Source organism: Mauremys reevesii, linkage group 2, assembly GCF_016161935.1.
Source record: "Mauremys reevesii isolate NIE-2019 linkage group 2, ASM1616193v1, whole genome shotgun sequence".
Taxonomy (NCBI): Eukaryota; Metazoa; Chordata; order Testudines; family Geoemydidae; genus Mauremys; species Mauremys reevesii.
In genome coordinates this window covers 42862307-42890238 of record NC_052624.1, presented here as the reverse complement: position 1 = coordinate 42890238, position 27932 = coordinate 42862307, and the positions used below count along the sequence as shown (strand labels likewise).

The window sequence follows — 27932 nt, the reverse complement described above, 5'->3', positions numbered from 1 at the left end:
ACGTAAGATATGCTGACTTCAGCTACGTATCTTAGGTCAACCTGCCAGCTACTGTAGACCTGGACTTAGATTTTTTTATGCATAGGCACAAAGGCATGGGCCTATATTTATATTGTAATATAAAATGCTTATTTTCTATAGCCTTCATCCTATTGAAGATGGTAAGATCCTGCAATTATCAGCCTGCAAAGAAAAAGACAACTGTCTTGTTGTAAACAGAAAGTCTGTCAGTTGTGCATTTAACTAGCCCTGTGATTAGTAGTTTCCCAATATTCCCCCATCAAGAACAGCATGGAGCTCTCTGGATAGCTCACCTCTAAGGCTAGCCTGAAGCATGCCTGTTCTCTGTTTCAGATTCAGTCTGTTTTTACCCATTAATGTTTTTTATATCAAGTGTTCTAACCATTTAAGCTGTTTTCACAAACTGCTACAAGTGATAACCATTAATGTGTGGATAACAAAGAAGCAGCTTTTACTTAGATTGCCAAGCAGGCCAAGGCTTTACTTAGCGATGTTCCAGGAATGCAATACTCAACAAAATGAGAATATAAGAATGGTCATACTAGGTCAGAATGCTATGCTGTCCTCTGACAGTGGCCAATGTCAAGTGCTTCCGAGGGAATGAACAGAATGGGCAATCAGAGGGATCCATCCTCTGTTGTCCATGCTCACTAGCAGAGGCTAGGGACACCCAGAACATGGCATTGCATCCCTGACCATCTTGGCTAGTAGCCATTAATGGACCTATCTTCCATGAATTTATCTAACTCTTTTTTAATCCCTGTTATAGTTTTGGCCTTCAAAACACCCTGTAGTAATGAGTTTGACAGGTTGAGTATCTTTTATGTTTCTTTTAAACCTGCTACCTATTAATTTCATTGGGTGACTCCTGGTTCTTGTATTATGTGAAGGGGTAAATAACACTTCCTTATTCACCTTTCCCAAACTATAAATGTTTTTATAGACCTCTATCATATCCATCTTTAGTTTCTTTTCCAAACTTAGAGGTCCCAGTGTTTTTAATTGCCCCTCATATGGAAGCTGTTCCATACCCTTAATCATTTTTGTTGCCATTATCTGTGTTTTTTTCCAATTCAAATTATCTTTTTTGAGATGAAGTGACCAGAACTGCATGAAGTGTTCAAACTGTACACATACCATGGATTTACATAGAGGCATTATGATATTGTCTGTCTTATTATCTATCCATTTCCTAATGGTTCCTAACTTTCTGTTAGCCTTTTTTGACTGCTTCTGCACATTGAGCAGATATTTTCAGAGAACTATCCATAATGACTCCAAGATCTTTCTTGAGTAGTAATAGCTAATTTAGATCCCATCATTTTGAATTTATAGCTGGAATTATGTTTTCCAATGTGTATTAATTTTCATTTATCAACATAGAATTTCATCTGCCATTTTGTTGCCCATTCACCCAGTTTTGTGAGATTCCTTTGTGACTCTTCAGAGTCTGCTTTGGACTTAACTATCTTGAGTAATTTTGCATTGTCTGCTAATTTTGCCACCTTGTTGTTTACTCCTTTTTCCAGATCATTTATGAATATGTTGAACAGCACTTATCCCTGTACAGATCCCTGGGGGACGCTACTGTATACCTCTCTATCCATTCTGAGAACCTCTCTCCATTCTGAAAACTGACCATTTTTTCCTATCCTTTGTTTCCTGTCTAGTAAGCAGTTACTGATCCATGAGACGACTTCTCTCTTATCCCTTGATTTCTTACTTTGTTTAAGAGCCTTTGGTGAGGACTCTTGTCAAAGGCTTTCTAAAAGTTCAAATATAGTCTATCCACTGGATCACCCTTGTTTCTTGACCCCCCCCTCAAACAGTTCTAATAGATTGTTGAGACATGATTTCCTTTTACAAAGACGGATTGACTCTTCCCCAACAAATTGTGTTCATCTATGTGTCTGATAAGTCTGTTCTTTATTATAGTTTCAACCAATTTGCCCAGTACTGAAGTTAGGCTTACTGGCCTGTAGTTGCCTCTGGAGCCTTTTAAAAAAAATCTGGTGTCACATTAGCTATCCTCCTGTCATCTGGTATAGAAGCTGATTTAAGTGATATGTAACCTATCTCAGTTATTAGTTCTGCAATTTCATATTTGAGTTCCTTCAGAACTCTTGAGGGAATACCATTTCATCCTTGTGACTTATTACTGTTTCATTTATCAGTCTGTTCCAAAACCACCTCTATTGACATCTCAATCTGGGACAGTTCTTCAGATCTGCCATCTAAAAAGAAGGCTCAGTTTGGGAATCTCCCTCACATCCTCTGCAGTGAAGGCTGATGCAAATAATTAATTTAGCTTCTCTGCAATGGCCTTATCTTCCTTGAGTGCTCCGTTAGCACCTCAATCATCCCGTGGCCCCACTTATTGTTTGACAGGCTTCCTGCTTCTGGTGTACTTAAAAACAATTACTGTTAATTTTTGAGTCCTTTGCTAGTTGCTCTTAATTCTTTCTTGACCTGTCTAATTATACTTTTACACTTGACTTGCCAAAGTTTATACTCCTTTCTGTTGTCCTCAGTAGGATTTAACTTCCAATTTTCAAAGGATGCCTTTAAAGGATACCCCATTCACTCGTCTGCACAGTGAACTGTAGAAGCTGAGTGCATTTTTAATCACATCACAAAATGCTGAATGAAAATATGCTCTCCTTTACATGTGTAAAACCTAATGGTTTTTTTCTCAAAGTAAATGAGAGCAGATTTTTGCCTTTAAAGTCTCTAGAATGCACTGTTGTTGTGAATAACCAACTATCAATCAGGAAGTGCTCTCTGTTGATATGATGTCATATCCTGAATAGCTGCTTGTGAAGAGAGTACTTCCAGAAACACTGACTTCCAAGATTGCAGAGCCCATCGACCAAAAAAATAAATTGAGAGATACTATTGTAGACTTTTGTTAGAAAAAGATGGCTAAACCTGGGATATCCCACTTTTTCAAGAAAACACAGATTTAAGAATCTCATATAGATTAGAAAAGATTAAACTAAAGCGTCATATCACCAGAAGCTTGTCTTATTGAAATATTAATAAAATTATTACTACTAATTTAATTTACTATAATTGAGAGAATGGCACAGTCTGACAGAGACAGGACTCAGAATTAAACTCCTGAGTTATAAATTCAGATTATTATTTTGATTGCAACAATGTCTACAGGTCTCAGCCAAAATCAGACCACATTATGCTAGGTGTTATACTAGAGACTCTCCTCGTCCTGAAGAGCTACAGACTAACTAGGTTAAATCCCCTTTTTATAGATGAGGAACTAAGGCACAGAGGAATTTAGAGACTTGCCCAAGGTCAGACAGGAAGTCAGTTGCAGCTAGGAAATTAAGCCCAGATCTCCTGAGTCCCAACTCAATGTCTTAACCAGAAAACCCATCTTTCTTGTCTGTCTTACTCCCATGATAGCCAATTGCTATTTTCCTTAAGTTCATCACCTGTAAAACAAGAATAACAATACTTTGCATGTGATTCAGAAAAGGTATTTAGGCACCTAACTCCCATTGAAATCAATGGGAGTTAGGCATCTAAATACCTTTGTGAATCCCACCCTTGGTTACCTACTTCACAGCGTTGTTGTGAGGGTTTACTCGTTAATGGTTGCAAAGCAACATGAAGATGACAAGTGCTATATAAATGCCAAGTATTATTACTGTAACTAGTAGTAATAATACTTTGGCACTTGAGTACTGAAATGCTCTGAAAGTAATCTCTGCATCTGACTGACCTTGTCCTCCAGAAAGTAATTTCCACACTTGGGAATGTATTTACTTTTAGGCCAACAAGTAAAGACTTTGGCAGGAGTTTTATAGTATTGCTTGTACTGTGATAGCACCTAAAGGTCCCACTCAGACTGTTTTTTGTATTATTCCTGTATTACATAAAAAAATATATTTTCATTCTACTTAGTCAGCAGAAATCAAGAACTTTCTACATTCCAGTCACATAGCTTGAACTGGTTAGTATAAATTATACAGCTCAATCTTACTTCTATTTAAATCAATGGCAAAACTCTTGTTGACGTCATTGGGAGCAAAATTAAGACGTTAATTTGCACTATTCATCCCTAAGCAAATACAGTGTAAAATTAATATGATGTGTTAATTCTGCATTCCACAGTAATATTTATCCTTAAATCCCTCTGGAGAGTAGAAGGTTTTGAAGCAGACCAAGATCTCCTACTTTGGATTGAGCGGGACCCAAACAGAACTGATCTGTATGTACAAGATCTGTATTGGCTCTAACATACTAGACTAGATTTTCATGAGAATCATGAGATCCAAATTGAGTTAAGCTACTAGCCTATAGGAAACACAGATGAATGTATCCCTATATGATTTACAGAGGGGAGCGAATGTTCCATTTAGATCACTGTGTGCAAATTTGCTGTATGCAAATTTTATTTCTTCTTCACACCCTTTGGGGAAGGTCAGCTGTCACTGCTGCACTGTCCTCCCTAGCCCGCCATGTACCATAAAGAGCACCAGTGATGTGCTGTCCATATTAGCTAAGGGCTCAGACAAAGTTTCCCACATGGCTGGTGACAAACCCTGTGACCCAGGGATGCACCTGTTATAAAGAGGTATGTGCATGGATCTGAAGAATCAATTGATTTGTTTTCCCATTTACACAAACATACTGTCATTACCATAACCAAGGATCGAGGCAACAAACTAAAGCTGCACTTTGCTTAAGCATTCAGACTTTGTTCCTGAATACACACAGAGTGTTGATAGCATAGCACAATATTCAGCCTGTGTAATCTGAAGAAGAGCGTTGGAATGATGATTTTTTAAGGGAGCGAGTTCCTGTCCCAGAGCACCCTTTATTCCCTAAAACGACAAATCCTGCTTCTGTTATATCTCCTCCTACCCCAATTACCTCCTATCTATAGATTAAACAAACTCCTCCTCAGAGTGTGTTGACCATCTCCTAACTGGTGGGGGAGGTTATCCAGAGTCAAGTTGGTGTAACAGCTGCTGCTCCCAGCTGTCAGTGTAGACCCTGGTTGTTGGTGGTGTAAAAATCACATACACAGGTGTCCCAGGTAGTTGTGGAGGGCCAACCTGGATCCATACTGATGCAATGGTTCCCATTTCTGGCTCCAATTGGAATCTAGTTTATTAGCTTTCTCTAGGGAGAGAGAGACAATATACTGACGCTCCATATCTGAGAGTCTATTTTCCACATCCTTCATTTCTCTGTGACCTCTATTTTAGAACCAGTGGCATGCTGCACAAGTATAAACTTGGAGGTCGCCTCCCACCTAGTAGCAGTTGCAGAGTAACCTTACTTTGCAAACAAAACCCAGGACATTCACATTGTGCATACCACCTTCTCTTTTTTTCTTCCTCCTCCCATTCTCTTCTCCTCTCTTTTTCTGTTTCCTGCTCTTTTTCTTCCTTTACTCCAGTTCTTCCTTCCCTTTCTCTTCCCCTTCCCCTCCCTCAGGCAGTTCTGCTTTTCATTCCCCTACATTAGCAGATCCAGGATTCTTCCTGCTGAAGTGGTGATAACCCAAAGAACTTCTCAGAATGCTGGCAATTGGGACACATCTTCACACCTCTGTTGTCCAGTTGACAGTCAGTGTCAGTTCCCCATTGCAGTTTCTGGAAGCCAATAGCAGAAGATGAGGACTAGCTACTGCCTGGCTGTCAAAAATGCTTACAGCATGGCAGCACTAGTGGAGGTTCAGACAGCTGAGCAGGCAAAGACAGCTGTTATACTGAAACTGGAGTGGTCCCTCAAAACCTGGGACATTCCCCCTAAATTGTGATATCTGGCCACTTTAAGTAGGTGAGGTGGCTTCACTGGCACTAAGTCAGAAATATTTATGAAGTCTGGATAATAAACTAAGTAATGAGGGGGCAAATCCAGCTCTCAGCTCATAGAGGTTTCCTCAGCAGTGAAAGTGGCAGTTTCACTATGAAAAGCGGTAGAGATGGGATTTAGGAGGGCTGTAAATGGTGCACATCCCCTATGCAGCCTAGCACCACGTGTATTCCTGTATGGTAGTGCAAAGAGTGCAGACAGGCAAAGAGAGGGGACTAGACAGGGTCACAGCATTCACAGCTACAGTGTCTCTAGTTCTCCCACATATGGCAAGAGCCATAGTGGGCTATTTCAGCCATGGAACCAAAGTAACCTTCACAAACAAGATGCAGAGCCACTCTGGGTGCTGGGTAGAGAGGAGAACAGATACTCTGCAGTGATAAATGCCAAGCCTTTTACTTCATCCAAGTGCAGGATCCCAACACTGGGCCCTTAAAATGTAAAGTGCCCTCTCCAGTCTCCTTATAGACAATAGCTGTTGGTGAATCCCTGCTACATATTCTGTAAAAGGGAGCGATCAGAGGGCAAGATGAGCTTAGAACTTTGAAAATAAAAGGACTACAGTACAGTCAAACCTGGAAAATCCATCATATATTGTTGAGAACAGTCACACAGTAGATTTCAAAACAATATGAAGAAGGCACTTGTGCTGTAGTAAACAAGTCATGTTATTAGATCTTCAGCTGGTGTAAATCAGTATTGTGTCAGTGAAGTTGTTAGAGCTACACCAGTTTATACCAACTGAGAATCTGGCCTTTGCTGTCCAAAAATCTGTTTTTCAAATTTTAAGCCTGATAAAGATTTTTAATTTTTTAGAACCCTATTCCCCCATCCCTCCTCAGCTAAATTTCCCATTGGCTTTGCTCTGGTGAGTAACTACAAAATACCCTAATTATGCTTTTCACTGAAATCTGATTTATTCCAACCAGACATCCTGGACCCTGAAAACAAGTGACACTGGTGCAATCATGAATAATCAAAGTATGTTACATAATAGCACTCCATAGTGAATAAAGCCAGAATTGTTCCTCAAAATAGGAGTATGAGGCAAGTAGAAATGAATTGTGAGTCAAACTCTAGGCCACCATAAAAATTTGCAAACCAAAGAACTGCTGAATAGCCAAGTCATCTGATGACAGTGAGAGTACATGAGAATACATACAGAGAGTGTACCACTGCTTTACAATTCAATAGTGTAGAGAAGGCAGGCACTGTGCAAGGAGTCCTAAAAATACAGAGGCATGATTTGGGAATTTAATTTGTACTGTGATATCACCTAAAGTTCCCAGTCACATCTTTCTTATTAACATTTCTATGAGCGACCCACAAGTGGTGCCTTTTACCATCATCTTGGGAGGGGCATAGTTATCTTGTGTTCACCAACTTTAACTGACTAGCTACCTCCTAAATAAAGTCTGAGGGCCAGATCCTTAGCTGGTGTAAATGATCACAGCAACATTGACATCAATGGTCAACATCAATTTATATCAGCTAAGGATCTTGTTCTGAGCACAGTGCCATCATTAGTACTCCCATGGGAGGTTTTGGATTTCAGCTAAACCAAGAACATGGAACTGAGACAAAGCTTCACTCATGTTATAATGCAAACTCTGGACATTCACTAGGCTATTTATTTAAGGATTCCTTAACCCATTCTTTTATTTGGTGGCTTACAGTCTGAGCAATAGAGTGGAGTTTTCTTTTATATAGTTGTGCATCTGTGTTGTGTTTATGGGGATTCCTGGGATAGCACAGAGGTGATTCCTCAGACTAGAGCAATAAATTAGGTTACTAAATGGTAATATTGTACTAGTGGGTAATTAATTTGGAGTCCTAGGTTGATGAAACCACACCAATGCACATAAAGTTATATGGGTCTTCCTGTCCTTCTTCACTTCACTATATTGCCATTACCCCCTTCTGCTTCTCCCAGTGCATTATTTGCCACACATTCAACTAATACACAGTTATACTGAGTGTTCAAATCCTTCTCCACCTTGACCTTTCACTGCTGTCCAGTCACAGATTTCCTTCTGAGTCAGTGCTATGTCAAATTTTGCATGTCTAAAACTGAACCTTTCTTCCCATTGTTTCTATTTTTGTTGACAAAACAACCATCCTCCTGTCACCCAAGATGGCAACCTCTGGGTAATCTTTGGCTTCTCTCTTTCTTTTTCCCCCGCTCATCGAGTCCCTGGTCTAACTGCCACTTTTTTTCCCCTTTATGATATCTCCAGTAGTCATCTTTTCCTCTTTCTCTCCTGCTGAAACACTAGTCCATGCTCCAGTCATTTCCCGCTGTGACTACAGTAACCTCTCTATTCTAATCCTCCCCTTCTTTGAGTCTCAACTCTGGCTTACACTCTTTCCAAATAACATTCAGGCATTTTCTTACTTTCAAAGCATTCCACAACTGCACTCCTGCGGCATCTCTTTCCTTACTACCTCCTAAAACTATACTGTAATCTACCTACACACCACACAATTTTCCCTCCATACTACCTTTTATCTTAGAGCCCGAATATGCTCTTAAGTGCACCCACGAAAATCTGGGGGTAACTCCACTACATCCATTGAATTACTCCAAATTTACACTGTGAAATAATAGCAGAACTTTATCCTTAGTGCTCTCTTTAGAGCCTCCCTATTTGCATATACCAAGCCCACTCTCTCTTCTCTTTCCAGTCACTTCTGAAAAACAACCTATTCTGTAAACCTGCTGGTAATATCAGCATGAGATGCTTTGTTCACTGCACTGTGCCCTTTAGATTGTAAGTACCGATTGTCATTTTTATTGAATATATTCTACCTGTTGTAAAGGACCATGTACAGTTATGGCATTATATGAATAAATAATAATCATAGTGCTCTGTGGGTTATTCTGTTTTTAATATGCATGTATAATAAAAATTTATGAGTGCCTCTAAGCAGATAATTGACACCTTTATATTTCATAACATGCTGCATATACATTTTAACTCTGAGGTTTGAACCCTACAATTTACTGTACAGCATATGCTATAATCAGAAGCCTAATTTTAAAGAAGCTAATGAAGTCTAATATATAATGCATGCTTTTGCCACCGTTATTAGTCACATGATAGTAATACAAACATGCAGTAGAACCTCAGAGTTACGAACTGACCAGTCAACTATATACCTCATTTGGAACTGGAAGTACAGAATCAGGCAACAGACACACTCCCCCCACCCAAAAAAAAATAAAAAAAATCAAATACAGTACAGTATTGTGTTAGCCATAAACTACTAAAAAAATAAAAGGAAATCAGCATTTTTCTTCTGAACAGTAAAGTTTCAAAACTGTATTAAGTCAATATTTATTTGTAAACGTTTGAAAGAACAACCATAACATTTTGTTCAGAACTACAAACATTTCAGAGTTCCGAACAACCTCCATTCCCAGGTGTTCGTAACTCTGAGCTTTTCTGTAAGTACATAAAGATGATAGAAAAGAAAGCAGTTCTTGTTATACTGTATCATATGAGAGCAGTACTTTTTTATTTTAAGGAGACAGCTCCGACCCACTTTAAACGTTTAAAGGTCTTGCATGTATGACACTGTAATTACTGCATCAGTTATCACTCAACTTGCACGAAGAGACACTAATTAGGATTCACATACCTGCTCTCAGCCAAGTGGAAGAACAAGAAGTTTACCTGAACAGACCAAAAAAAGAAAGGCAGGTAACTGCACCTCATTCTTATTGATCAGCCAGGTACATTTTCTTGCTGTATTTTTTGCAACTGTTTCAAAATTGAAGTATTAAGCAAAATAAACAAAATTACTAGTAGAAACTTTCAGAAAAACTGCTGGTTTTGACAGCCTGAATTTCACAACATAAACTGTTAAACTAATGAGCTACAAACCCTTGTGTGATCCTGTACTAACAGTGAAAATTACTACTATTTTACTAGTCTAATGGTGTACGAGCCCTGATGGTGTGTCTGATGTGATTAGGGTCCTATGATGGTGTCACTTGAATGGATATGGGACAGGAGGCTGTCTATAAGCGTGATGGCTAGTGGTGTTCTGTTATTTTCTTTTAGGCCTGTCCTGTAGTAGGTGGCTTCTGGGTACTCTTCTCTGTCTGTCAATCTGCATGAGTCCAGATGATGAAGATGTCATCAATGATCTCAATTGATTAGACTCTGAAACCTACTATTTTACTTATTACCTTAATCATAACTAACTAGCAGCTTTCCTTATTGTTTAATTAAATTGTTCTCAGAATGTAGAATTTAACTAGCTCAAAACCACTACAAAGGTTTGCAAATATCACTTTGTCCAACTCACTATCAACACAATCACTAAATATTTAAATGTGTTAAGCTGTTGGAACCCATGATTTTCATCAGAATATTGATTGTTCCTCAGAGAATCCTATGCAGAGAATTAGCAAGACAATCAGTGCTACTGCAGGGAAATATTTCTGCCTAACCACAGTGGGTCAACGAGGCTTTTTGGGGGTGCTGATAGAGAAGTTGCTAAGACTTAATTTGGGTGCATTCTGCATAAACACAAAGATTTCTCTCAGTAATTGAATTTTTCTGCTCATGGGTGCCAAATAAATAAGCCTACATACCATAAATATAACCTCCTTTGCTACAGCCTTTAGCATCAGTCTCTTAAACAGACACAGTTGTCCAAGTTTTGACCTGAATTACCCCCATGTAACCTCACTGACTTCACAGAGGTTCTGCTTGTGTAACTAAGGGTAGAGATTATCAATGGAAAAGGCCATAAAAATTGTGTACACATAGATGCTCTTTGTGATGTTACAGGTCTGTGGCCTGTAACATATGAAAAGGTCCAATTTCCTCATACATTGACTCAACTATGGTATGATCTCAGATAAATCCAATATATAAAACTAAAGTTTCCTTTACATACACCTTTCAAATGTTCATTTTAACTGCCCCCTCTCCCCACCCCCACACGTTGTGTGTGGATTGACCTAACGTCTCTCACTTGTCCTCCTTTCCCCTCTCTTTTTCCCTGTCTGTACTTCCTTCTTCCCCCATCTATATACACTCCTGTGTGTATAGACATTCTCCTAAACTACTCCTATGAGGTGAGATGCCCATTTTCTCGTGTGACCTTCTCAATCTTTTGAGCCCCACCAGCTCTAGGTGATCTCACTCCATGCAGTTGCCACACCATAGGTTGCCAAAACTTAGAATGACAACAAGCTGTGTTCTCTGCCCCTTCTGCAGAAAAAGAAGAGTTAAAACAAGACAAAATATTTTTTCTGGGTAGCTACATCCTCAGAAACAGCCTGATCCACTAACATGTAACTTCTGAAAAGGGCAGAATACTGGTGACATGCAGAGATCCATGAAAATGTTACATTTATGTGTTAAGGGTAGAATTTTGCTGAATTTCCTTAAGAACATTTTGATAAATTTCTGTTCTATTCCTTTAGACTGCTGCAATTGATGAGAAATGTGAACATCCTGGCTCACAGGCAGGGTAGAGCAAGTTATATTGTATCCTATGCTATAAGAATCACAGATTTATTTTTCTGATGTATAAAATATGCCTTATTTACATATCTCAGGTTGCATGTACAAGTTTAACATAAGAGGTAAAAAATGGTATCTAAGACACAAGAGTAAAAGGACATTCCACAGATATCTCCAAGCACTTAAACCTCTCCACTCAAGGAAATGTTTGAAAAAAGAGATGGGCCTTATATTGTGCCTTAATGCTCAACAGAATTGGGCTTTGTCAGATGAGAAAAGGAAGTGAATTTCAGAGTCAAGCATCCTCTACTGAGAACACCTTCAAAACATATAAATAAAGGGCCTGTTATCAAGTGTCTCAGCTAACCTCATCTGCCACTGTAGTATGTGGAGAAAAAGAGGCAGCAAGAACATTATAAATCAAAGTCGATTTACTACCAGGATCTCTTCCCCCAAACAAACAGCATCACCGCCATCTTATCCAAATTGAGCATCAGCAGCCAATTTGTTCTCAGCCAACCCTAGTCTCTATTTATCATCCAGTCTTGATAAAAATATAACAGTTACTTGTCATCTACATACTGATGACACAGCATCTTAAATAATTATTTTTTATTAGTGCTGGCAGAGTGTTTGTCGCTGAGTAACCCACAAGGAGTTTACAGTCTGGCTCAAATAAGACGAAATGCAGTGGTAATGGAGAAGGAGGGAGGTTTATGCAAATTAATGTAATGAGAGAGTTTGCTTTCAAAAGCCACACATCATGCTAGTTCCACTAATTCTGTTATATTGAATGGAAGCTTATAAGGTCATTTCAGGCATGAACAAGAGTGGGCAAAGAAAGCACTGAGTTGGGCATTGTTGGCAAACTTAAGAGAGGAGAGTTGTTAACTATGCAATAAGAAGCAAGTGTTGATACATAAGCTGGTTGGAATTCTTCAGAGATTCATTGGGGAAGAGGAGAACTGTATTATTCTTTTAAATTGTTACATTACTTGGTTTTGGTGAGGCTTGTTTACAAGCTTCTTAAAGGGAGCATGTGACCAGGCCTACATGGAGGGTGATGCTCATTTTATTTCCTGAGCACATAAAATGTTGTTAATGCAGGCACATAATTTTCTGCACCCCAGTGCTCAGGATGGCAGCAGAAGAGGCAACTCTGATTATATTGCATGATCTTTTCTAAAAGCATTGGGGTAAATTGTGCCTCAGTGTTACACAGAGCTCCCAGCTAACTGGCCTGATAGGACAGAGGCAGCGAGGATGGGGCAGCATAGGCTTAGTTTCACCTCTTCCTTAACCCTCCTCTATCCAAGGGGTTGTACCAAGGAGCTGTACCTATGCTCCAGCAGGTACGACACCCAGGAATGCTAGTAAAACTTTATTTTCTGACCCCAGTCAGCACATGGATCAAGATTACACCAATCTCTCACATTACAGGAGTCAGAGTATTCTGGCTCCAGTAGTTACTGTTAGAGGGATGGCTGTTTTCGTTGCTCTCTGTAGAGCTGACAACAAGAGGAGAAAGGCTCCATGAACCATTCTTACCTTGTGTATTCATGCAGGGGCTGGCCACCTGAGTGTAGCTTGCTCACTTTCCTTCCAGTGCACACTATTCAAATGACAGGATGATAAGGTCCTATGAACATAAACTTTCCTTCTCTGGCTTTCAAGGGGATTTCTCTGGTTTGGCCTTGTGCTATACAAATGTTAGCAAGGATCTATGAGCTAATTTTGAAGAACAGATGGTTTTACAGCTTTTCCTAGAAATCAAATGTTATTTAAGATTTTAAAACGTTACCTCTCTAGCTGAAACTTGCAATCTGGGTAAAACCAACATGCACATTTAACAGTTACCGACTGAAGAGCTGAGCCTACAGACTTTGGGCACCCATGTGCCATATGAAATCAATAGTTCTTTCAGGTGAGACAGGAATACATACCCTGAATAGATAGTATGAGCTTTAGAGATATCCCTGACACTAATCCACTCTGTGTGTATATTTAATGGCGAACCTACATGACTGGACTTCTTAATTTTATTTTTCTTTTATAAAAAAGAAAAAAATATATTTCTTAATATCTCTAGGCCAACTCCTGATGCTTCTGCCCAGCAAGTGTGGGACCCAGCCAGGGTGGAGAGGAGAAGTTACTCCCTGGGTAGGGCCCACAGAGCTGCTCCATGGCTGCCAAAGCCTTGCCTACTCCTCAGACTCTGTCCCCACCACCACATTGCCCTACATTGCAGTTCAGTTCTCAGAGTCACATTTGGAGGAATGCAATGCCTCTCCTACCTAATGTCCCTGAGGGAAGCATCTAACCAGATGAGTGAAAGATAGTAAAAGAGAAAGTGGCCAGCTACTCTCCCACAGCAATGGAGTCACCTGACCGCCTTGAAGTGGAGTCTTTGGCCACCATTGGGGCTTACTGGGACCAAAGAACTGCTCCCCTCAGTGGGCAATCAAAGTAGGGAGAGAGCATCGCAGGCCTCCTGGAAAATCCTCTGTAATACCCATAAATGCTGCTTCGAAGACTCACACCAAATCCCCTAATCCAGCAGTTCTCAAACTGTGGGTCATGACCCCAAAGTGGGTCGCAATCCTGTTTTAATGGGGTTTCCAGGGCTGGCTTAGACTTGCTGGGGCCTGGGGCCAAAGCCCGAGCCCAACTGTCTGGGACCGAAGCCTGAGGGCTTCTGCCTTGGGCAGTGGGGCTGAGATTACAGGCCCCCTGCCTGGGGCTGAAGCCCTTGGGCTTTGGCTTTGCCCCCCGCTTGGGGCAGCAAGGCTTTGGACCCCCACCTGGGGTGGCAAGGATCAGGTGGACTCAGGCTTCGGTCCCCCCTCCTGGGGTCATGTCATAATTTTTGTTGTCAGAAGGGGGTCACGGTGCAATGAAGTTTGAGAACCCCTGCCCTAATCTGTGAGCTCCCTCCCATGAGAACCAGATTTTGCACAGATTTTATCTAGTAGAGAGCTTAGAACGACATAGTTAAAGGCAATAGGCTGCAAGTGAGGAAACCTAAGGAGCTAATTTAAGAGACTCTCTCTCCCTGCTGGAACGCCTCCACAAAAAATATCAGCGTTCAGAGCTTTTCACAGCTCACATCGTTGCACTCCTAAACAGCCCCTAAAGTCCCGAGGAACTGGTGATAAGTACAGACCAATGGTCTGTATTGTTAACTTTTAAAACACATGCAAATCATGATTACAAAAAACACCACCACAAATTTCCACTGAAAATGTCATTGAAAAATACGTGAAACGGCATAATTATCAGACTGATGAAGAAGATGCATACTCCTGGCATGTATATTCACTGGGAGATAATTGCATGGGCTCGAATTTTCAGTACCCGATGAGATCACAGTCTTTATCTAGGTTATAAATATGAATTTAGAAATTTATTTCATTTTTAAAGCAAAACCCCTTCTGTAAAAATGTTCTGCTATCAAAGATAATATGTAAGGAAGTTCTGTTTCTTATACTTTGTAATCTAGTTTCACAAACCTTCCTTACATGATACAATCTAAGCTGGAAATCCATGCTGCAGATTTATTGTCGATTACAACTGATAATTTTCTCACCAACATCAAATACTCCCTTCCAGTTCAGTCTGAGCAGAATATAGATAGAACATTTCTGTTGACACAAATGTACTAAAACTGTTTTAGAGGGTATTGTGGGAAAAACATCAATTGAAAAATTGATAGCAACTTGAGTTGATTAATGTATGCATTGTTTCAGAGCTGCATGCAATCTTCTTGGCAATAATTCTATTTCCCTACTTAAGCCAGCTTCCCAATTATCATTATGCATAACTATGAAACTGAGACAAAAAAAACCAATTTTGATAATGTTTACATCTCATATAGTATGCGCATAAATTTAATCTAGCATAACAGAAAACCCAAAAGATGCCCTTTTATACTAAAATAGTAATGGTTATCTTGCTACTGGATGCACAGCAATATATATAGAGCACTAAACAACACTCTCAGGTATGCAGACATACATCTGATGACAAATTCTTGTACTCATGTGCAGTAGTTGATTTCACAAGATAAGCAGTGATGAGTACCCACATAAAACATACAAATGCAGGAGTGAGCCCTGAATGTCTAGATTAATATTACAGTGACTGTCTGATATAATCCATGCAGAGTATAATCATAAACCTTTTTAATAACTTCTGAAACATTTTTTAAAACATATGAGTGAACAATAGAGCTGGTGGAATACTGCAAAAAACAGTGTTCATAGATGTTCATTTGAATTTCAAAAATCTGTTTGGTTAATCATATTAAAGTCCCTACAGTTATTAGGTTGATGATCTACTAGAGAACACACTCATTTAAAGTCGTGCAAAGTTCCTTTATAAGGCTGTTTGGCTTGCTCTGCCCACCTGCTCGGTGCTCCTGCTGGGGAGCCGGCAAGGCCCTGACCCCACTCCCCAGCAGGAGTGCCGGGTGGGTGGAACCGGGCAACCCCGGTGCCCCAACCCCACTACGCCCCTGCCTCAACTAAGCTTCATAATCATCATTGGTGAGTACAGTATTACATTGTTTAAAATTATTTAAGACTTATACTGTATATGTATATAATGTCTTTTGTCTGGTGGAAAAAAATTCCCTGGATCCTAACCCCTGCCCCCCATTTACATTAATTCTTATGGGGAAATTGGATTCACTTAACATCATAGCATTTTTCAGGAACATAACTAAAACGTTAAGCGCGGAGTTACTGTATTTATTTGCTATTCAGGAACATTTGCATGGATGGACTTTTGCATGCATACATATTTGGGGCATTATTGTTCTTCCTCATGGGGATTACTTATATCCTGGAGTTGGTGAATCAGACTTTTAATGATGCTACACTTGAGGTTGAGGGTTCCAGTTTTCCGCAGGCTCACTTATGTACATCTAGTGGTCTTTGGCAATGACTTCACACTTTTGAGGGCAGATTTTGACTCTTTATGTAAACCATAGCTCACTTAGGAACGCAATATTGTTTTGCAATGATGTCCTAGATCAGCGGTGGGCAAACTTATTGGCCCAAAGGCCACATCGCAGAATAGAAATTGTATAGCAGGCCATGATTGCTAACAAAATTGGGGTTGGTGTGCGGGAAGGGGTGCAGGTTTCATCTGGGGGTCTGATGAGAGGTTTCGGGTGCAGGAGGGTGCTCTGCGCTGGGATCGAGGGGGTTGGAGAGTGGGAGGGGAATCAGAGATGGGGCAGGGGGTTAGGGCCTGGGGAGAGACTCAGGGATGCAGGCTCTGAGCAGCACTTACCTCAAGCGCCTCCTGGAAGCAGTGGCATGTCCCTTCTTTGGCTCCTATGCGGAGGCACGGCCAGGCAGCTCTGCACATTGCCCCACGCTGCAGCTCCCACTGAAGCGCTGGAGGGGGCCACTGGAGCACGTAGGAGCTGGAGCAGGGCCATGCCGCAGCTTCCGTGAGCCCCATGGTTCGGACCCCAACTCTGTGCCCTGGCTGGAGCGCCGAAGCGGGGCCTGATCCTACTCCCCAGCGAGAGCTCACAGGCTGGCTTAAAACGACTCGTGGCCCGGATCCAGCCCGCAGTTTGCCCACCCCTGTCCTAGATCATGAGCTGTCAAAGAAGGATCAAAGTTTGTGGTGTGGTTGTGATTCCCATGATGCACCATCTCCCCTCACAAGGAGGGGAGAATGTGGGCATCATGAGAGATGAAGTTCAGGTAGGAACCAGATCTTAAACAGGAGAGCGGGAGAATAAGGCAACTGAATTGAAACTCCCATGAGGCAGCTTCATTTCAGAATTGAAATTTTCCAGTTTTTGATTTTTCACCAAAGAGACACAATTTTCCATAGGGAAAAAAAAAATCCTAACAGCTCTACCTCTCTTCTCCTGCCTCCTCACCAGATATCCTAACACTGGTGAGAAAAGTGACATTTCCAGTTCTCAAAGTATGTTTCCCACATGAAGTAGGTGAGATGGAGCACAAGGACTTAAAGGTACTTAACAAGCATTAGGTGCCAAACACAAATCTTGTAGCTGAAAGAGATAAATTCTATCAGATAAACTAAATGAAAAGAGAAAATATCTCTGCATTCTAGCCAGTCTTAAAAAACTCTTCTTTTTTTTTGCGGGGGGTGGGGGGAGGTGTCATAACTTTTTACAAGAAGCCCTTACAAATCATTTGTTCTTAGGATAAGGAAACCTGAATTAGAAAGAGGCTACTGAGCACTGTTCATACAAAGGATCTTATCCTGAAATGAGACTACTTACATAAGTAAAGTTACTCACTTGCTTTAGTCTTCAATGGCACAGGGAAAAATTCTCTACACTTTGAGAAAGCACCTCTGTCAGTTTTCCACATGACGGGAGCAAAGTTTAGTCCATGGACAAAGATGACTATATAGTTCACGACATCCCAGGTAAGCAAAATGGATGTGTCTGTGTTTCTGTTGCTGGAGAAACAGAGCACTGTTTCTTCAACAAGCTATAGTGTAGGAGCTATGGTAAGAAGGGACAGCAAGCTGCCCAGGCCTGAAATGCACCACAACAGTTCAGAAAGGAATGTGCTAAGAAGAACTAATTAATGCTTACCAGAGTGAACCACCAACCTAGCTACTTGAGGAATGGCCTACTTCAGAAACTGTGCCTCTTCATTCTATATCATTTCTCAAAACTGTATGTAATGCAGAATAAATTGAACTGAAATGGTGGGGTGAGTGTAAATATACATGAATTTAAAGTCTGAGAAGAAGTGGATACAAGGATAACAATACCTGTGATTTCTGAAGAAACAGACATTTATTGATGCAAAACTGAGAGAAGCTGATCTAATTTTACAAAACAATAATCAGGGAACAATAAAAGTATTAGGATGGCAGGAGAGCATGTCAAAACATAAATGCACCTACTTATCATTACCATTAATTGTGGATGAAGGAAATGGCCCTTTGCTGATAGCAGACATTGGCTGAAGAAGGTTAAATTGGACTGTAATGCCATGCACAATGTGTTGAATCCAGTGACAGAATTAAAAACAAACTATGAAGCTCTATATAACACATATACAGGGTTAATAAAAGGTATAACAACAAAGCTGCATGTGACTAAAAGTGCATTTATGCATTTCTAAAGGCCTGTCTTGTTCCTTATGCTTTGCAGGAACTCACAGAAGGGCAGCAAGAAGAACTGAAAAAGCAGGAAATCATTTCACCTGTGAAGTTCAATGAGTGGGCTGCATGACTGTTTATGCTCCCAAAAGGGGTAGAAGTGTTAGAATTTGTAGGAAATACAGCACAAGTCAGCAGGAGATGCAGGAAAACCTCTGATGTGTAAAATGTCTGAAGTGACAAGTTTAGAAATACCTAGATGTATGTGGGAGTGATTTTACCTAGTTATTGCACCTATGCCTACAAAAGTGCATAGTTTTGCAAGTGTGCTGTATACTTTCATTCTAGAGGGGGAAGCGAGTTTCCTGGCAGGTGGCCACAGTCTACTGCTCCCGAGTTAGCTCTCAGAGACTTTTGTCACAGAGGAATGTAAGTACCATTTTCTGTTTTTACCTCCTTGTTTTATTGCTTTTTGATTATTTTGTAACTTTGATTCCATTTATCCTGTCTTTTCACAGAAGCTGAAGAAGAAACTCTACAAGTCAGTTTATTTGTCGCAGCTGTCGGTTCATTGTTGTCCTTTTTTTTTAAACCAAAAGTTTTATTTTATATTTCTGTGCCTATAGTATGTCCCCAATGGTTTCTATGGCAGAGAAAACAGCAGACCCATTTTCACTGCTGTCAGAACTGCTAAGGGGACAGAGCATTGTGGGATGATGTGTTTATGCTGAGAGATATACTGGCTACGTGGCCTGCCAGCTACTCACACTTGCATCTCTCAGGGGAATCCCTCCTTTCCAGCAGACACCATCTATTTCTAATTTCATATACTGTGTGTTGGACAACTGCCTGGCCCTTAACTTGCTTTCTTAGTGTGCCCCATAGTTGTGCTTGGTGCAGGTCCCTCCTTCATGGTGGCCATGAAAAGGAACTTTCTTTGTTCAGGTCCAAAGTAGCTAGCAGCTCCACAGTAAGGGAAAATTGAGAGCTTCCTGTGACCTGACCCGACCGCTTTGTACCTGGTGTCCATAATTCCACAATCCTCACATCATCTCCTACTGCCTGAGACGTTTTTAAAACTCCCACTGTTGCTACTTGCTACACAGAGGGATGGGGAGATGAGTCAGTTGTAGAGTCCTTATTGCACCTGCTTCTGTGCCTGTGGCCACCTTATATTATTTTGAAGTATGTTTGAATTATTTTTATTTTTTTTAATTATTGGAACAACAGTGCATATGCCGACTCTAACCTCTGCTAACAGAATGAGACACACATTTTTGAAAAATTAGCCTTTTAGAACTGAGAATTCATAGAATCATAGATTATTATTAGGTTTGGAAGGGTCCTCAGAAGATCATCTAGTCCAACCCTCTGCTCAAAGCAGGACCAATCCCCAAATGGCCCCCTCAAGGACTGAACTTACAACCCTGGGTTTAGCAGGCCAATACTCAAACCACTGAGCTATCCCTCATGAAGCCACTATTGAAATGTAATATACCAGCCCTTTAGCCCTTACTACAAAACAGGATGGGGAAAAGAGGTGAAAAATACTGTATTCAATTGAAGCTGCAGGGAAATTTATTGAAGAAGTTGAAATTTGGCTAGGACATTGGATTTAACTGTTTTTGCAAAAATACCAAGGAATTTTTAATAACCCTAAGTAATATAAACTTTGAGATATAAACTGAAGTATGTATCTGAAAACCCTCAAGCAGCATAGTGCAAACTAACAGCTTTGGCTGAGAACTGATTCAGAGGGAAGAGAACCAGCTGAATCACCAGCACTACTTCCTCAAGAAGCCTGAGTTCTCCTTGGAAGTTTTATATCCAAGTACTTACCAGCTCCAACCCTGCTAAGCCTCATGAGATCTGACAGGATGGCTTTCTGAGAGGGTTGGCCGCAGATCAGTATCACAGTATATCTGTCACAGATGAAGAAACTACATACAGTGCATGGATCAATGTAATCCATTCAAGGCCATAAAAACCCTCCAGAGTGTCACAAATCCCCTGTAAATGCTTGATTTTGTGTTTGGATCTCATTGCATTTAGCTAAGAGAAGTCTTATTAGAAAATTTCCTACCACCTACATGAAAGGCTCAAAACCTAAGTTATTCCAGCTAAGGTCGGAAAGACTAAATATCTTAAAGACAGAAGTGCTGCTCTTGGACAAGATATTTCTCATCTCTGTTCAGACCACCCATTCTTTTCCATCATCTTGGCATCATACTTGAACCTGAAATTCTGTGGAGTTCCCACATTCTTTGTGTCCATTAATATACCTGTACTGCCTCTAGAACACTGACCATATACAACTCCATGATGTGTGCTACTGAGTCCACTCCACTTCTGCTAAAATCCTCACCAGTACTTCCATATCCTCCTCTTTTACTTCCATATTTGAAGGTCCTTACATAGCTCCTTTTCCCTAAGAGTGAGGGATGGTGGGGGGCAGACAAACCATTATAGTGCAGATCCTATGCCACTGCCCCTCCCCTGAATAAATGCCATATCACCTTCCTCTACACAGACAGAATGCACATCTACTAGTAGTCTCCCAGATATTGCCATGCTCATTATGCCATAGGACCTTCTACAGACATGGAGGAGAGGCTGGATTTGCTTACTGAACAATAGCAAAATACACTAAATAAATACTATGAAAGAATCCAGTCCGAGAAACCCTTGTTCACATAGCCATGAAATTTGATAAAGGTATTTAAAATATTCACTACTGTTCTCATTTCTGAAAGCATAGCCTTAAGCCTACTGACATTTCATGGTCTGTTAATACAGAACTCTTTAAATATAGAAAGGTACACATTATACATTAAAGACTATGTAGACTCATGCGTGAGATAGCCTGTACTTTATCAACCTAGGATTGCTTAACAGTAAAAATTATAAATATTGCATATTCAAGACTATTGCCATAAAAAATTACCACAAGACATAAGCCTATATCTTTCAAAGTTAAATTTGGAGTTATTAAATAAAATCACAAGTACAGTATAGTACAGAAGACATAAATATCTCATGCTCAAAACTTCCCTTCTGAAACTTTAAATCATAACTAATATTGGATAATATTTCTAAGCACTAAAATGTGTTTGATAAGTCTGACAGGCACTAACCCTTGGTATGTAGAGGTTTGCAACAGTAATGTTATAATATATGCAGATGCTTTTTTCTGTTCACCTCTAAATTTTATACAATTTCAATCTAGATAGAGCTGATGATCAATAAGGATGAAGTAATAGTTATGTAGCTACCCATAGGTAAATCTACAGTACCACTGCTTCCTAAATATGATACTGAAGTAGTACCTAGTTTAGCAACTAGTAACTTCTAACATGTTTGTCTAAGAGAAGTCCATGGTCTTTTATCATCATTCCAGGTTACAATGTAGATTACAAGGAAGGTTTCAATCCTCCAAATACTTTAAAGACATGAGTAATTTTACTTATGAATAATTACACTGGAGTAAATTGGAGTTTTATGTGAGTAAAGTGAGCCAGTCTTGGCTTTGAGTGACCACAGATGTAATTATGTAGGTACTGGTTATTACTCTGTAGTTAAAGTTTAGTTCAGTGTTTCCACTTAAAACAGACAGAGTCCTGTGGCACCTTATAGACTAACAGACGTACTAGAGCATAAACTTTTGTGGGTGAATACCCACTTCGTTGGATGCGTGGTATTCATCCAGGAAAGCTTATGCTCCAATATGCCTGTTAGTCTATAAGGTGCCACAGGACTCCGTCACTTTTTACAGATCCAGACTAACACGGCTACCCCTCTGATAATCTGAGAATCTCTGTTTTAAGTAAGTGTAAAAAAAATAGTGTTAATGCAACATTCAGATTCAGAAATTAAGCACTCAGAAGTACAGAAATTCAAGACTTAAGTTTACTCCTAACATTAACTCAGCAATGTTACACATCCTATACACTTTATGGTGTATGTTAATAAAATGTAATTGTATATTATTATTTACAGCAACAAGGAGTCCTGTGGCACCTTAAAGACTAACTGATGTATTGGAGCATAAGCTTTTGTGGGTGAATGCCCACTTCGTCAGACGCATGCTATCACTGGGACAGGACTGAATCTTGCCTACTAAGCCATCTCCCCATGACTTAGTCTAATCCAGCGGTTCTCAACCAGGGGTCCGGGCCCCCTGGGGGGCCACAAGCAGTTTTCAGGGGGTCCGCCAAGTAGGGCCAGCATTAGACTCGCTGGGGCCCAGGCCACAAAGCCAAAGCCCCAATGGATGGGGTTGAAGCCCAGGTCCTTGAGCCTCACCACCCAGGGCTAAAGCCAAAGCCTGTGCAACATAGCTTTGTGGGGGCCCCAGGCAATTGCACTACTTGATACCCCCTAATGCTTTTACATGCAGAAAACCAGTCATGGTGGCACAGGAGGGCCATGGAGTTTTTATAGCATTTTGGGGTGGGCCTCAGAGAGAAAAAGACTGAGAAATGTGAACCCCTAATCTAACCTTCCAAAACCCTGAGCAGGTTCAAAGAGCAGCTATTAAAAATCATCCCTGTTGGAAAAATCTTCTTTCCCTCCAAATGTGGAGTTTCCCCTTGCAGTTATTCTGGATGAAAGGTCAGGATTGGCAAGATTCAGTCCTGTCCCAGTGATAGCATTCCTAGATATACAATTTCACAACTTTAGCTCTCGTGGCCCGTGAGTCCAGAAACAGGAGTTTGTGCCTTTATATGTTGGAAAGAGGACACAAATGGGACCTTTTCTCTCCCACTGATTCCTGTACATTGGGGCCCATGATTACTAAGGCACTTGGATTTACAGACAGAGGAAGCGAAACAAACACCAAACAATTTTTTAAACTATTTATTTTTAATTATTTTTAAAGTGCCTGTTCTGCTGTCTGATACTTGTGTCAAAACAAAAGTTACTCCTGAGTTCCCAAACAATCTTACATGATTATCTCAAAGGAATTATATGCTAATGAGAAATGAAAATGTTACATTTATTTCATTTGGTGCCTAGATTCAGAGGACTGGTATCATACCCCACTGTGAAGGGCTGTAGGCTGAAAGAAAGGGAAACAAGTTGAAAACAGAGGGAAATAGTATATTCCAACTATAATTTTAGGGTACATATTTCCAATTACTTTTTTCCAATTTGAGCTCTGATAAATTGAATACAAGGAAAGTCCTACTAAAGTTTAACTGTAAACATTGTATATATCTCCCATTTAGAGAATATTGGATCTTTTGTGGGGAGTGGGTGGAAAGGGTATTCACCACTTTTTACCTCTCTTTATAACTTGGACAGAAATATCATTTTAAATACACCACAAATAATCTATTCATAGAGTTCTAACACCTTGTGCCAGGAATGCATATATGCAAGAAATGCAGAATTGAGCCTATATATTAGAACTCTATCAAAGTAGTTTGGAAGACACATTTACTATGGATATTAGATAATCTATAATTGAAAAGTAGAAGAAAAAAATCCATATGTGTTTTCTATTTCTCTGTTGCATGCCACATACAAATATACATATTTCATGCCCACAGAGACAAATCATTTGTACATGCAGTTATAAGCAGAGCTAAATTGTTACTGAGGATTTTTACAAGACCTTCTGTTACAGAGTTTTACATGAAATACTGTGAGCTTGATTCTGCTATTACTAGCAGTGATGTAAACCAGGAGAAGCTCCAATGAAATCAATAGACTCATACTGGTGTGCACTTGTGTACGTGAGACTAGAATAAAGCTCACTGCATAAGGGAAAAAAAATATATATACACATATTTATAAATATTTAAGGCCTAATCCAAAGACTTCCACTGACTTCAAAGGGGTTTGGATCAGGCACTTAAGTCAGAGATCCTGAAACATTTCAAAAAGTATTAGACTATGGTGAATACCAGACCAGCAGTTTTACTATACTGTGTGATAAAAATAAAGCAATGGAAGTAAAATCCCCATATGTGAGGTCTCAGCACTCTGCCCTCTTACACTGTGTAGATTTCAGTTATATATGGAATTATTATTCAGATGACTCTATTGAATTGTTTTTGAATTATGAAATAAATAGGAAGCGGGGACTTTAATTACAACTGCATTTTCTAAAGTACAGACTGATACACATCAATAGGGGGAAATCTGGCCCTATTTAAGTCAATGAGAGTTTTGCCAGGACATCAGTGGGGTCAGGATTTCACTTATTGTACACGAGTAATGTACTGTAATGATAAGCTCTGTTTATGTTCTCTGAGCTTCAGTATCCATATGTAGTTTACACCTTCAGCTTTAATAGGTTTGTGAATGGAACAATTACATTTCAATCACTGAACAACTTAAAAATAATGATGTCACCATAATTATTCAGATTAAAGCATAGGAGGATACTATGCATTCTAGTCATTCTTATAACTAACAAGCAACAACCAGAATCAGACCTAGAGTACCTTCTCTTGACATGATTCTCTACCTTATTTCTACAGCCCTCTTAATGAAAGGGAACTGGTACCAAACCTGCAGTCCCATGAATTCTTTATCTTTAAGATCACCTTCCAAGGCAGATACTACCTGATATAAAATGCCTTTTAGCAACCCAGAAATGTTTTGTTTAAACATCTTGACAGTCTATATATTTTTAGCAACCTTTCCCAAATCTTGATACATTCAATATGGTCTTCCAGGATTGATCTCGATAGGTAGTGCTTTTATCCCAAAGTCAAATAGACGTGACATACAAGTTCAGTTTTAACTGACAGGAAAACAAATAAAAGGTTGAGCATTCCTCTCCGTGTCTACACGTTGCAGAATCTACTAAACCATTACACTTGAAGCTGATCAGGCAAACGTTACAGCGCCTCATCTCACCGGCTAACTTTTCTGTAAAACAAGAAGCTGCTGCAACTCATCAGCCATCTACAAAAATAACCCAACATCTTTCAGTTTGTGTCCCAGGCTACAAAGCGTTAAGGGGGACATCTTTCCCCCCCTCCATCAAAGCAACAGAGCCGCTGCAAAACCCCTTAATCTCAGCCGCTCACATCACAAATAACTGTCTCGGGAGAAACTTTTCCAAGTAGCACACAGAGCAGAGTGACAGAACCAGCAAATCTCTGTAAAACACCCAGATGACCGACTCTCGCTCGTGCCTAGGCAGAGCAGTACGGAGACTCCCCCCCACTCCCACCCCTCGTGCGCGCCTATGTGTTGATACACGATCCTGGTGGTTGATACACAATCCCCCCCACCCCCCTTGGTGTGTCTACCTGAGTGTAAGGGAATGAGCAATGCCAGTTACCGGGGAGTGAGCGCCTTTCTTGCAGAGCGGTCCCCTGAAGACTCCTTTAATGCCCCGGTAGTGCCCGTTGCTGAGATGCCTGGAGCTGATGACCAGGTAGCACGCCATGCGGGTCCGGGCGGGCTGAGGACGGGGCAGGGGCTCAGCCCCGCCGTGCGCTGCTTGCGGGGGGGAAACGCGGGCTGGCCCCTCCTCAGCAGCAGCAGCAGCAGCAAGTGCTACCCCCGCTGGGCACACCGCCAGCGTGAAGCGGCGGCGAGCTCTCCCCCCGCGACGCGTCTCGCTCTCCCCCAGCGCCCGCCTGACAGCTGCCGGCAGCAGGATGCGCCGAGGGCAGCGGCGGCAGCCCGAGCGCAGCGAGGGGAGCCGGGAGGCGGCCAGTCCGCATGCTGTTCCGCGGGGCTCCGGCAGCTCCGCCAGGAACCAGGGCAGGGCGCAACTTCCAGGCCGGGGGCGGCACCTCGCTCGCTAGCCCCGCAACCCCCAGCCGCGGGCACCGGCAGGCGCAAGCCAGGCGGGGGGTTCTCCGAGGCAGCCGGTCCCCATGGCCGGTCCCGCCGCCCGGCGGGGCGCTGCCTGCACCGCGCTGGCTCCGGGTCCCGGGCACCAACGTCCTTCACGTGCCGCCGCCGCCGCTGCGGCCAGCGCCTGAGCGCGGGGGCGGCGCCGGGAGAGCCCCTCAGCCGGTGCCGGCCCCGGCCCGCGAGCGAGGCAGCAGGTGGGAGCTGCCCCTCGCCGCTGTGCTGCCGGGCGGGCTCGGAGCAGCGGGGACAGCGGCGGGAGAGGCGCCCTCAGGCGGGGGTAGCACGGCCGCGGCTGGCCCCTGCGTAACGGGGTCAGCCTGCGAGGAGCCCCTGAGCGCCGGCACCATCCTCGGCCCAGCGCCGTGCCCCAGCTCCTCTGCTCCGGACCGGCACGGTCCTCTCAGCCTCCCCCTCCCTGCCTGTCTCCCCGCCCCCTCTCACTCCTCCCCCCAGGCTGAAGGCAGCCGCCCGCCACAGCTCCCCAGCTGGCTAGGACTGAGCGCCTCAAGCCCCCCGGCAGTGTCCGAGGTGCAAGTATTAAAGGGGGACACGATGGGCTCCCAGCCATTCCGACCCGAGGAGTGGCGCTGAAGTGCAATTGGGCCCTTCCCTGGAAAGCAAAAACCAGCCGGGAGCCAGGCTGCTTCGGGGGTGGCGTTAGACTCAGGCTGCCTGAGACTGAGGGAAATTCCTGTCTGCGGCCACCTGGTGTAGTAGCCCGGGCCTCCGCAGCCGAAATTAGGCTTTCTCCTCCGCCCTGGCTGGACTGGGGAGGGATGAATGATCGTCTCCCAGCAGCCAGCTACGAGAATGGAAGTGTCCTGCCAATGCCTCCACTGTTGACAAGAAGCACAGATTTACAGGGGACAATGAATGATGAGAGAGGCTAAAGCAGCACGTGTTTCACAGTTGAGCAAAACACTGCATGGAAATCTCCCCAACTTCTGTCTCTGCCCTTGTCATGATCTCCCCCAAAAGCTCACGAGTTTAGGTGGGTGGTGTAACTTAAAACCTAAATAATTTACATAGTACTATAAGCATTAAACGTTTCCTACATTAGGCAGCTAAAACAGGTTGTCACTTTCCTCTTTGCAAGGTACACTCACCATAAATCTCCTAGCTTACTATGCAAACTCAGCTTCATTTCATCAATAGATAAACATTGTCTCTGCAGATGAAACAGCTAGTTCATTAAAAAAATAAACCACGTAGTGTTAGTCATTACCTGTAAGCTGCATATTTGTTTCCAGAATAGTGTTCTATATTTTAAATATCCAGTATAAGTAGAAACTGCTTAGAAATCCTTCCTTTACAAACCCAGTAAGATCTTCTATATTTCCAAATATAGTGAATTAAAGTAGTAAACCTGGCAAGTTCTGAAGGATATATTTCTTTTGCACAAGACAAATTCTGTAATAAGGATGTAAAAACGTAGAAGATCAAACAGCTATGACAGTTCAACTGTCCTGCTTTGATTGTCTCAGTTAAATAGTGTTAATAAGGTATGCATGTACTATATAATCTTGACTGAACATACTTGAAAACATTTCACATATCTAACAATAGATTTGAATATATAGATACACACATACATACACATATATACACACACACTTAGAGAACAAAATAGGGCTGACTGAGCCTTAAAAG

At 41.6% G+C, this 27932-nt stretch overlaps 1 protein-coding gene across 1 annotated transcript in view; it reads right to left on the bottom strand.

Annotated features, from left to right (window-relative positions):
• The window catches only part of ZNF804B (zinc finger protein 804B), a 355317-nt gene extending 329451 nt beyond the window's left edge, over nt 1-25866 (bottom strand). The window contains exon 1 of the mRNA XM_039526904.1: nt 25759-25866. Within this exon, the coding sequence (XP_039382838.1) occupies nt 25759-25866 (108 nt within the window). The remainder of the gene's footprint in view (nt 1-25758) is intronic.
• Between the last annotated feature and the right edge of the window lie 2066 nt (nt 25867-27932).